Below are 13206 nucleotides of genomic sequence, written 5' to 3' on the forward strand. Positions count from 1 at the left end.
AACTTTACCAGGGGATCAAATGTCAAAATGCATGAAAAATTAATAATTTTTTACCATTTGCAGAATTCTGTTTTTAGCTAATTAAATCAAATGATTTGACTGCATTTAAGCAAGTTACAGAGTAAATCTTTTCACAATTGGTTATGATTCAATATTACATTTTATTTTCCACTAAGACTTGCAAAAAGTCCTAGTAAAAGATAACATATAACTAGCATTACTTATAATTTTTGTACAACCAATTTTTTTCATGTTAATTTGCTATTCAATTCATATTAGTTTATAATTGATTGTAATATTTAATTATAAAGGAACTGACATATTACAATGCTCCTGGACCACAATCAGTCATTACACGCATGCTGAAAATATTTTTTCTTATTTATTTATTTACCTGGAATATTTTTTATCCCACATTTTTTACTTTATAAATAACTCAAGATGGCCAACATAATCCAAGACACCTTCCTCGTATTTTCCTCACAAGAACAGTGAGGTGAGTTGGGCAGAGAGGGAGAGAGGGAGAGAGGGAGGGAGGGAGGCCCAAGGTCACCCAGCGGGCTTTCATGGCTAAGGTGGGACTAGAACTCATATTCTCCTAATTTTTAGGCCGGCACCTTCATCAGCATGCCAAACTGGCTCCAAATGTATACCAAACTTTATGGTGTTCAGGATTTCTGAAACTAGCTTCCTCTGTAAATGTTGGAACACAATTCTCATCCTACCTAAATGCAATAATATAAAAGCCAGGCTGTATTAAACATATTTACCATTTAACTTTCTCATTATAGCTTCTTCTTCTAGAGTAATAATATATATCTGCTCATCCAAGTCTTCAAGAATCTATGATATACAGATAACATATCAGATAAAATATTTGGAGGTTGCATACAATTTATTATAAGAGAGAAAAAGAACTAGAGTCTTTAAAAAAACCTGGGTGTATATATAAGATCATTTGTGTAAAGTTTCAAGCTTCCATCTTTAAAAATACTCATTCAAAGCTGAAACAATCCAACTAAACAGGAAGGAATTTTTTTTAAAAAAACACTTTGCTGTAATATCTGCAATTTCACTTTGTATGTTGCCTAAACTGGGCCACATAAGTAAGAGGTGGGCAAGCATGCAAAGCTTCCTTTGTGCCCAGGAGCTAGGTTGCACATATAAAACCATCCTCTTCCCAGCCCCACACCCCGTCCACTGCTACTGCTGTGAACCAAAAAGGTTGGGGACTACTGACCATCTTTTAGATAATAATTTAATATTAACAATACTTACTGTTGGCTTTACAAGCAATTGTCCCATTACTGTAAACATACGGGAAAGTCCTACTGGAGTACAAACTGTAGACGAACACACATATAATATCTATCATCTTTTATTCATTATCCAAAATTACAATATCTTTATCAAGAAGTTTTTTTAAAAAAAACAAGCCAAATACTTCAGATCTTCTTGAAGAAGTTGAGTTAGCATCTTAAATACACAACTAGCTTCATTTCTTCATTGAAATTTTTAATCCTCTTGAAAATGGAAGGTTCCATTTTAAATTTGCCACACTGTGTTTGCAACATAGTAGTTTGATCAGTTGATATATATCAGGTCAATTCCCTGGATTTTTAATTAAAAAGTGGCTCACAAAAATACTGTTATAATATATTAATCAGTATTCAACTGGAGGAGATAATATGTGGTTAATTTTTATGCACTTTTAAAAAAAATCTGTGTTTGAAAGAATAAAATTAAAGTTTTGCATTTGTATTTGAAGCTTTATTTGAATAAAAATATTTGAATTAAATAAAAATAGAAAAAGTACCTCTCAAAGATATAATATAAAAAATCTTGAAGATTTTAAACAACTCATACCTGAAAACTCTGAAATATATAGAAACATATAAAACTGAAAAAGACCTAGCTGTGTATCAAGTCTGCCCTTTGAGGGTTTTTAAATTTTATTTTCTTCAATTTTTGCCAGATGATGGACCTGGCCAAGTTAACTCTATCAAACATATAATTCTTCCGTGTTCATTTTGCAGAGATATGTAAAGTGTTCTTCTTTTCCTTGTACTGAAAATGTTGGCACTTTGCACAAATCAAACTTATAAGAAGTTACTGTTATTGTGATGTAGTGTGTAAGGTCCATCTGGAGCTGATAACTTACAAGAGACAATTTCCATATTTCTATGTATTCACTGTTGTAAACTAAAATCATTTAATGTTAGTTTCTCATTATAATATATATATATATATATATATATATATATATATATATATATATATATATATATATATATATATATATATATATATATATATATATATATATATATATATATATATATATATATATATATATATATATATATATATATATATATAGTTTGTTTTCTTAAGTTTTCACGGGTACTTAACATGTATGGTATTCAGCTTTGTATGGTATTTTCCACGTATTATAGTTGTGCTTTTAAAGTTGTAGCAACGTTTCGGCAGAATCTCATCTGCCATCATCAATACAATACAGAAACCTGATGATGGCAGATGAGATTCTGCCGAAACGTTGCTACAACTTTTAAAAGTACAACTATAATGATGTGGGAAAATACCCAAACAAAGCTGAATAACATACATACATACATACATACATACATACATACATACATATTCTGTATTTCTTATTTCATGCTTTTTGTAGTTTAGTGTTGTCAGAATTTCTCTATTTCTATACATTCTATTGTAATGTTACATTTTGGTGTCTGGTGCTTAATATACATGATTAAAAAAATGGAAAGAGACGGGAATGATTAGGCTCGAGAAGAGGGGATTGAGAGGGGATAAGCTGTTTTCCAAAATCTGAAATTATGCTAGTGTTTCTTAAATATTTTCTTTTCTTTCCTACTTTTAAAATCTATGGAGAACCACCAAAACCTTTTGTTTATATGTATTATATTTATTGAGATTCACCATTTTAAAATTGATTCTTTCACAGAAGCCTGTTGAATCATGTAAAAATATCAAAATTAAATAGATATTAATGTGAATATTATTCATAAAAAACTCTATTTTTAAAGAAATAAAATGTAATAATGAGAAGAGACATTGTTTTAGATTTTTGCAAATATATTCAACTAGCTCAATACCCGTGCTTTGCTACGAAACTATGTGGTCGGGCTTAGTTTTTTGGGAGGAAAATAAGGAAAAGAAAATTCTGTCTCTGCCTACCAGCATCCATCGGTATTCATCTGGCTAGCGTCCTGTCAGTGTGAGAGTTGAAGGCTGTTTGGAAACTGAAACAGTATTTGCTGTGTGTGCAAGAACAAGACAGCAAGGAGCCGTGGTGTGGCTTAGCTCAACTGTTCAGTACTAAAGCTGCTTGGTACTATGAAACTAAAACTGAAACTGAAACTCCTCTCCTCAGTTTGTGTTTTGCATTTGGAACAGATTTCTTTTCAGGTGGAGAGGGGGAGTAGAACTCCTTAGCATCAGAGCATATTTATAATAATATATGAAATACTAATGCTCTGATGGTCATTTTGAAAAATCCTTTCTTAGTGAGCACCTAGAAACCAGAGGAACAAACATGCCAAATGTCAAGTTTCCAGATGACAGAATAAATGGATTTAAACTGTACAATAATAATTTCTATAATTTCTATAATATATAAGAATGGTTAACAGTGGTTCAAAATTGGAACCAATGACCCAGTGAAATGTTAGGCTCCACTTTACTAGAGGCCTTCAGCTCAAGGCTACATAGGCATTTGTCCGAGGTGATTTATATTGCTTTCTTTATTGTTTAGGATTTCATTATTATTGGTCCAGCATACATTCGGGTTGAATAGCAATTTTAAGTATTACTCCTCCTATTCTTATTTGATTTATTTATTACTTATTTATCTATGGCTTTATTTAGGTTTTTTTAAGCAACTTTACTGTGGAGTGTGTGTGTGTGTGTGTGTGTGTGTGTGTGTGTGTGTGTAATTTATTTTATGATTGATTGTTAGGTACCAAGTCCTGAAGGAAGGATATGAATGTTTAAACTCACCATGAATCATATGAATTATTATGAATTAGTAGAATTATTAGCTGCTTCACACCATTATGTTCCAAGGAATTTTTGAAACTCTGGAAATAATGAGTTAACTATTTTAAAAGAAAATAAGTTATTTTATCAATGACAGCTAAAGCAATACATTTTAGAAAACCCACGTTTTACAAGACCATGCCAAATACTCAGAAATATGGCAGTTTGTGCGAAGAGTCTCACTTTGAAATCTTAAAACAGCCGCATCCTTAGAAGACCTTTTCAACTTCCTCAAAAGCATGTTTTTGCATCTTGACCAATTTGTATGCCCAACCACCAACAAAATGGCTCTGCACGCAAACAGACATGCAAATAACTAGGAGATGTCTTCAAACCAGTTAATTCTACCAAAGGACAGAGTTTTTTCAGCAAGTTGTAGAGATATGTTTTCATCGTGCTTTAAAAAGCAAATGCTTTGCACGATGCTAAGGCTGAATACAGCATACTCACTCAGAAAACAGCAAGTATCATGGAATGCCAAAAGGCCTTACTAAATATTATTTCTAATATATATGTATGGAAAACTTACGTAGAAGTAATAAACACCCCATCAAAGATATACAGGAATATAAATAAGGCAGGTAGAATTCCCAAAGATCTGAAATTAAAGAATACTTTATTTAGTACATTATCTCATCCAATATACATGAAAGTATGAAAAAGAATGTTTTTGTGCAACATTCTTGTTAATAAAAATATTGTTGATTAAAGGCAATCACTGTCACTTCAAATGATTTTTTTTTAAATCGGAAAACTAATCTCTCTGAGAAGCACATATCATCTAGAAGACTCAGTCTCAATTTCTGGCCAAAACCAAAATACTTTTTCTTGCCCTCAATTACAATCTTTTCATTAGTATTTCCTGCATTTTTCAATTTATGATATTTTGCAGTTCTGATACTAAGAAACAAATAAATAGTCACTGTTATCCCACGCGACAATTAGCTCAAATTCAATCCCAAGTGAAACATAAGATGGGAAGAAATAAAAATATTTTAAAAGCTTAGAATTTAAGTTAGCCTATAAAAAAAAAACAGAGGGTTTTGTCTAATGGCTACTCGATTACCTTTCTTTAGAAAAGCAGAACATAGGAAAGATTTTCTTACCATACAACGACTCCATACTTGCAACATCATTGTCAATGAGAGCTGAAGCTACCCATACAATTCCAAGAATAAGCAACGCAAGAAGAATGAGCATAACAAGGGTTTCCAAAATACGTGCTTTGATTCCCTATTTTTAAAAAAATGCACATAGTAAACAAGAAATAGATACAAACATAGATATATTGACACTCACTTAAAATGTGCTTTTTGAGGAACCAACTAAAATTGAAATACCTTGGAGAAAAAATATATAGAAAAAATATAGAAATATAGAAAAAATTACAATCCTTAATGTACTATTTTAACTTCATTTTCTTTAAAGTTAATCATATTAGTTTCACAAAGGCTTTTTTCATTAAGACATTCAATTTGGTAGCTATGTCAGCAAGCAATGCTTTGAGTTTCAAACAAATAATAATAATAAAGATTTGTTTCCTATCACAGCAAATCACTCTGAGAAATTAATATGTACATTATGGCAAATTCAGTTACAAATTTTCTTACAACAATACTTTTTAAAAAGTTATCTTCTCCATGTAATAGCGTCAAACAAAAAGCCATTATAAAATCTAGAAAATAATTTAAAAAAATATCACTCAAATAACTTCAACTTCTATTCCCACTGTACGTTAGTACTGGTGCATAAATGATGCCAATGTAACACTGCTCCTAAATCTGAAGAGATGAGTTGAAATTAGTTGAAGAGATGTGTTGTTATAGAGCAAAAGACAACCAACTCACATTAGAACTTCCAGTCCAAAGTTTACGGTGCCAAGATGCTAACAGAAGGGCTCCAAATTGCCTGTTAAGTACAGGTGGTCCTCAAGTTACGACCATAATTGAGCCCAAATTTAGAGCAATAGCAATAGCCCTTAGACTTACATACCACTTCACAGTGCTTTCTAGGTCTCTCTGAGCAGGGGTGGGATTCAACCGGTGTTACTACCGGTTCGGTGATTGTGTGATTTGCGCGCGGGTGTAGAGCTTTTCAAAAAAAAGCATCAGCTGTGCCTCCTGGACAGCTGACCATCCTCTTCTTTCCTCCATTTTCAACCTTAGCTGTGCCGCACAAAGCAGCTGACGTTGAAAAAGCAGGAAATAAAGGACAGCCAAGAGCCCGGGCAGACGAGTGGGCCAAACAGATGAAGAAAAGGTCGTAGCAGTGAACCAGTTCGATGTCTGCTGCTCTTCAGAGCTACTGGTTCTATAGAACCGGGCTGAACCGGTAGCATCCCACCCGTCTCTAAGCGGTTTTACAGAGTCAGCATATTGCCCCAATAATCTGGTTCTCCATTTTAACGACTTCAGAAGGATAGAAGGCTTAGTCAACCTTGAGCCTGGTGACATTCGAACTGCCAAACTGCTGGCAGCTGGCAATCAGCAGAAGTAGACTGCAGTACTGCATTCTAACCACTATGCCATCACAGTTCAATGTTGCTAAGTGCAACATTTGTTTAATGAGTTTTGCCTCATTATATGACATTTCTTGCCACAGTTGTTAAATGAATCACTGCATTTGTTAAGTTAATAACAAGCTTGTTAAATGAATCTGGATTCCCCATTTACTTGTCAGAAGGTCGCAAAAGCAGATCATATGTCCCCGGGACTGCAACAGGCATATATATGAACCAATTGCCAAGCAACTGAATTTTGATCATGTGACCTTGGGGAATGCTGAAATGCTCACAAGTGTAAAAAATAGTCATAAGTCACTTTTTTCAGTGCCATTGTAACTTTGAATGGTGACTAAATGAATTATAAGTCAAAGACTACCTGTACCATAATTTAAAATCAAGCACAGTACCTACATTGAGATAACTAACAGTAGGAGCAAACATTATATATTTGCTGTCCATGGCTCAAGTAATAGGAAATTTTTGGAGATCATTTACACTCTAGGACGGTGTTTCTAGCTAGCCAGCAATGGGTATTGACCAAAATTGTCACAGTTATGAAGCAGGCAATTTACAGTGTTAACAGCAGGTTTTAAAATGTATTTTTGCATATTGTGAAGTAGTGTTGTCACCAGGTTTGTTAAAATGCTAACCTAATTTTATGCACCGTTATGCATTCATAAATGTATCTATTCAGCAACAGTCTGTCACTTGCATATTAAAACATAAGGCCAACCAGTTTCATTTTTAAACAGAAAATGTTTTCAGAATTCAATGTAGAAAAGATAGCAGTGATAGGGTTACAGTTGACATACAGCACCTGTTTCATTTTGTAACAAATGAATGCTGTATCTTTTTGTAACAAACATTAGGATCAAAATATTACTCAGGCTAAATTTCCTTGAAAAACTCCCAGCAGGATTCTTCCTTTTTGTTTCTCCAATATCTAATTTCCTTTCATTCACAGATGCTCTACCAAGAACATCTATGTGCCACTAACCCTAAGCAGCATTTCCTTAATCCTTTATTTCCAGCAATTTATGGATTGTCAATGGCAAAAAATTGAAGCTTCTTAGATGAGAAGCAAAACGTCTTCGAAGAAAAAACAAAGTCCTGTTGCCACTGAAAAAGCACTTTTGGGACAACCATGACCTAAATGACTGAGAATCTCCATAGACATTAAGCAACCCTAATGAAGGAATGCAATGAAGCGTCATTGAGACATATTTCTTTTTACTTCCTACTTGTTTTTCTGTCTCTTTAATACTGAAGGCCTGACATTAGCTATAAAAGGGGATTAAAGTCATCTGGTCATAAATATAGTGCAGTCACTTTTATGTAAGTTAAACCAGGAGATTTTGGGCTCAATTGTGGTCATAAGTCAAGGATTATCTGAATACCAATTAGTACCTCCAACTTATCCCCGGGGTCAACTTCAGATATAAGGATTTGCATCTACCCACCTTCAACTATTCACTACCAAAGTCTCCTTATATTTCCTGTACTATCAACTGCCTGACTCCCAGTTGTTGGGAGAACATGAGTAGGAAGATTACATTCAATTCATGTCCTATTTGTAGGCTTCAGTATAATAGTTATCAGAATGCTATACTGAAATAAATGTGTTTTAAAATATATTCAGCATGGCCCTCATGTTCTTTTTGAGAAACCCTTTCATGAAAGGAATAAAAATCAATTCTATAGGTAAGGATAAAGAATAGATAAGGAAGAAAACATATCTGAAGACTTCCCATTCATATCTCCTACTGTTTTTGCTATGATTAATCCTTTAACAGTATAGAGAATTTGAGTCCACGTTAGATTTCTCCCAGATTTTTTTCAGGTTAGTTGCCAAATTGTTTGATTTCTTAATGTAGCTGCAAACTTCTACAGAAAGTCAAACATTCCCAAAACAGTAGAATAAATGTATACTGATAAGATTTATTGTTGCTTTATGAGTACCAGACTGTTTAGCAACCCAAATCAGAAATCTTGGTTTGGAAATTATAAAGTAAGACTTCTAGATTGATTTTATCTACTTGCATGGAGAACAGAGGTAAGAAGCAAACAAAGTACTGCCTCAGCAGACTGTTCATTTGCAGTGAACTAGGATAAACCAGACCATCTGAAATATCAAAATGGAACAGGGAACTCTAATTGACAAGGTTAAATGAATGCTGTAAAAAGGAAAATAGGATCAAATTCAGTCTGATTGAATTTTGAATAAAGTGACATGTAATAGTCACAAATGTATTATGAATTTATTATTCAAGTTAATGTATATGAAAATCTGAGTGCTGTCTGTATTTAATGATCTGTGCTTACACCTGCACTTCTCCTCTTTCAAAATGTTACACCATATCGTATTATACTTATTCAATAGTAGAAACCATACTAAAAATAGTTAAATATTTGCAATTTGTTCATAACTCTAATGTAAACAATGGGGGATTTTTACTTCATTTTTACTACTATATGTTAAAAAAAAACTATAGGTAAATCCTTGACTTTCAATCATTCATTTAGCAACCATTTAAAGTTATAATGGCACTAAAAAAAGTGACTTACAACCAGTACTTGTATTTACAATGCAGCATTCCCCATGGTCAAATATTGTTGTTGTTGTTTTTTTATGGCTGCAGCATCTCAGGGTCATATATATAATAGCTACATGTGATCTTCCCACTTAAGCTTCCCACAAGCAAAGTCAATGGGAGAAGCCAGATATACTTAGGAACTGTGTGATTCATTTAACAACTGCAGTACCTCACTTAATAACCATGGCAACAGTTGGCACCTCACTTACCAACTGTCTTTCTTAGCAACAGAAATTCTGGTCCCAACTGTGGTCCTACGTTGAGGACTTCCTCTATTGTACAAGTCAAATTCTATTAGATTTAGCTCAAACATAACACCTTTACCATAGATTTTTACAGCTTGCCCTTTTTTAGATAAAACTTTGCCAGTGATCACATGGTATCAATAAAGGAAAATATTTGTAGCTCAGGGTTGAAGTTGGGGGGGTCCTGGGTGCTCTCTGAACTTTGTTTTCTTGCAGATGTTTCATTGCCCAAATTAGGTAACATCATCAATACCAATTAGGAGTGAGGTTTGTGTCAGTTGATATTCTGGTGTCAATGTTAACACATGTCAGTATTGGTGAAAAAGGTCTCAGAAGTTCTTTGGTTGAGCTATTGAGCAGTCTTTGAACTGCTGAAAGTACTATGTTGTGGAGCTGTGCTTTCTGCAGGATGCTTCGGGCTGAGATGCAAACAACACAGTCTCATCCCCAAACAACCGGCACCTGTGCTCAATAGTGCAGAAAGCGCAGCTCCACAACACTGCTCTTTCAGCAGTTCCAAGAAGGCTCCACGCCCATTTGCACTACTCACGTGACCCTGAAGACATGGACAAATCAATGACTTTCTAAAATAATGCAAATGACCAGCAAGGAATATAAATCCTTCCATTCTACACCATCCAAGTCAGAGCTTCCTGGATGAGAAGCAAACCTTCTTCAAAGAGTCCAGTTGCCTTCTGAAAAAGCACCTTTGACACAACCATGACCTGGATGATTGAGAATCTCCATAGATATTGACATGATGATGATGTTACCTAGTACTCTGACAAAACATCTTTAAGAAAACAACCAAGCTCAGAAAGTAGCAAGTATCCCCCCCCATCACATGGTATTTCTGTTATCCCGTTCGCTGAATATATAATAGCTACGCACCTTTTTTAAGCCAGCAAAGCCTTCCGACTCCAGGAAGAAGAAAGCAAAGGGCATCAATATGAACAAACAAAGATTAGAAAAGAGAGAAGCAAGATTCCATAAACCTAAACAAAACAAGAAAATAAATATATCAATATATTGTTTCTCAAAGGCAGCAGAATTTTAAACATATCCCAGAAAAAAATTACTTTTAATTTTTTCCCCTCTTGGCAATCTTTTAAGATGTAAACACAGCAATTTTAGATGGTCTTGAAAACATTTCTGGTTCTGTAAGCTGTATTTTTTTCATGCAAAGTATTTGTCCACAAATTAAAATGCATTCTCAAATGCTGACCAGACATGCTTGGTAATTACTAGCTTTCATATGTTAGCAGCAGAATCACAGAATTTATCCTGATATATTCACTGCTCTGAAGATTTAAGATTCTACAGTAGATATTAGAGCTCGGTATGTTTCATGAGGTGTTTCAAGGTGTTTCAAAATAGGTGAAAAGTCTTTTCAGGTTTCTAAAAGCAAATGCAGCTATTTTAAGGAGTCACATTAAAGGCAAAGCAGCTGCCTCTTTTACATTCCCATGCTCCCACCTCCAAATAATTCTTAAAGCATATTATGTATCACACTGAATACCAAACGCAAATGTTAACCCTTCTATTAGCTATCAAACATTGCCTGATTCTTTGAAAGTTACTACTGGAAGCACAACTGACTCATTTAAAGTTCTAAATAAGACTATGACCCAAGCAGTTCAGGCAAAAACTGCATGAAAAAAAATCCTTCACAGAATATCCTGCATGCATAATCTGTTTTAGACTATGCCTGATATACTGCTATTACTACTACAGGACACAGATTTACACACCTATCTTTGAACCATCATAACAATCCTCTGAAGATAATTCTTTAACATCAAAAGAATGTGTAACACAAGGTGACATACAGGTTGCTGAATGTATTAAGAGAAAAATATACGTCTGTCTAATGAGAAAACTACAGTATATCAGAAATTTTATCAATAAGCACAAAATTATTGCCAGCTTCTGTCTGATGCAGTATCACATTAAAGTATTTATTATTAAGAAAAAGTGAAATTAAGCATTTCACCAGCTCTGATAAAGCCTCAGCCTTGCCTACAATCCTTTCAGGCATGAAAGTATACACGTCTGTGTATCTGTGAGCAATTTGTACTATATTCTATCTCCATCTGCTGGACACATATGAAATAGAAAAAGAAACATTAATATTTGGCAAATGTATTTTTAGAATTTCAGGGCTTCTTAAACCATTTTTCCCTTTGTTTTGTATACTGAGATTTAAAGCTGAACACATTTATCTGGGGTGAGGTATTTCCATTTTGTCTTTACTTTAAAACAACATACATATTGGGTTTGTCAAAATAATTATATAAAAATGGCACAATCATTACAAATTCATACAAATACAAATTCAAACACACAAACACTAGGTTTAAACATTTCTTAAGATTTTGAAAATAAATTCTGATTAGAAAAATAGCTATATCAATTATTTCATACTGGTTGCGAAACTCCTTTAAAAATATCTTCCATGGAAATATGAGTAAGAAATAATTGTAAAAATAATCCATGTCATAATGACTGAAGACCACCAGGGAAACATATGCAATCATACCTCGGAATTCGACTCATCAAATTTGTGGCTCAAAACATTTGGATGGGTGAAAAATTTGGCACCTGTCATTTGTTTGGTACTTGACACACAAGCTAGAACTTGTTGGTGTAAGCTGCCTCTGACTTACTACCCTTTCCAGATGAAACAAAGGGTCACGTGTAAAGTCACATGGTTTGTTTGGTCCTCATCACGCCTCCAGGAACCAATTAACAATGAGTACCAAGGTACCCCTGTATTCTAACTTTACATAATGTTCACTTCCAGTATTTGAAGATGTTGGTTATATTACTGCCTATTAAGAAAATTCACACACAATCTCCTTATATGGCTTCCAAATTCTATTAAAATAATCAGATCCCACACATCATTAATTTATTAAACATCCTCCAAGTACCATATGTTTCTAGTCCACTTTATTCCCACAACCGTCTTCCATACCTGTATAATTCTGATAAGAGGCATATACAGGTAGTCCACAATTTACAACGACAAATGGTACTAGAATTAAGAAAGACGATTGTTAAATGAGCTGCCCCCAATTTTATGACTTTTTTGCCACAGCTCTTAAGGGAATAGTTGCAGTTGTTAAGTGAATCATACTGTCATTAAGCAAATCTGACTTCCCCCCTTGATTTGCATGTTGGAAGGCAGGCAAGAAGGCCATATATGGTGATCACATAACCTTGCAACTCTCAGAAATGCATACTGGTGCCATGTGCCCAAATTTTGATCATGGGGGGGAGGGTGCTGCAATGGTCATAAATGCGAGGACTGGTCATAAATTGCTTTTTCAGTGCCGCTGTAACTTTAGATGGTTGTAAATTGAGGGCTACCTATATGCTACCTTTAAAGGCAATGACAAGCTATAACATATTACAAATTCAAGTAGCAATATTACATGATGTCATACTAACCATGAATTAGAGAACCATTCAACCACTGGATATAGTAACTTTGTGGAAAAGAAAGCAGAATCTCATTGCTAATTATTGAAAAAGGTAAGAGGAGCACAGCGCCTGCTGAAACTGCAAGAGTAAAAGTGCTTAGGAACAGCCTGAAACACAAAGAGGTAGTATTTTTAGTCTCTTTCAAACACTTTTAAAACCAACAGAAGCTTAAGCAAATATTTTATTTAAAAGCATAAATAAGCTACCATGCTTCAAGTGGAATAAATGCCGTATAATTTGCATCAATTGAAGAAATTTTTCTGCAAATATAAGTGAACCTATGTTAAAAATAAAATCC

The 13206-nt window shown here is 34.0% G+C and overlaps 1 protein-coding gene across 6 annotated transcripts in view; it reads right to left on the reverse strand.

Moving 5' to 3' along the window:
• LMBR1 (limb development membrane protein 1) overlaps positions 1-13206 on the reverse strand; it is a 76699-nt gene that overhangs the window by 21087 nt on the left and 42406 nt on the right. For all 6 annotated transcript variants that reach the window (XM_087946243.1, XM_087946242.1, XM_087946241.1 and 3 more), the window contains 6 exons: positions 12876-13015; positions 10314-10417; positions 5187-5313; positions 4610-4678; positions 1279-1343; positions 771-843 (listed from right to left, as the gene is read on the reverse strand). In XM_087946243.1, coding sequence (XP_087802369.1) covers positions 771-843; positions 1279-1343; positions 4610-4678; positions 5187-5313; positions 10314-10367 — 388 coding nt within the window. In that variant the 5' untranslated portion in view covers positions 10368-10417; positions 12876-13015. The remainder of the gene's footprint in view (positions 1-770; positions 844-1278; positions 1344-4609; positions 4679-5186; positions 5314-10313; positions 10418-12875; positions 13016-13206) is intronic.

The sequence above is a fragment of the Notechis scutatus genome, chromosome Z (assembly GCF_049901735.1).
Source record: "Notechis scutatus isolate UNSWTSFEM ecotype Mainland chromosome Z, rNotScu1.2, whole genome shotgun sequence".
Taxonomy (NCBI): Eukaryota; Metazoa; Chordata; class Lepidosauria; order Squamata; family Elapidae; genus Notechis; species Notechis scutatus.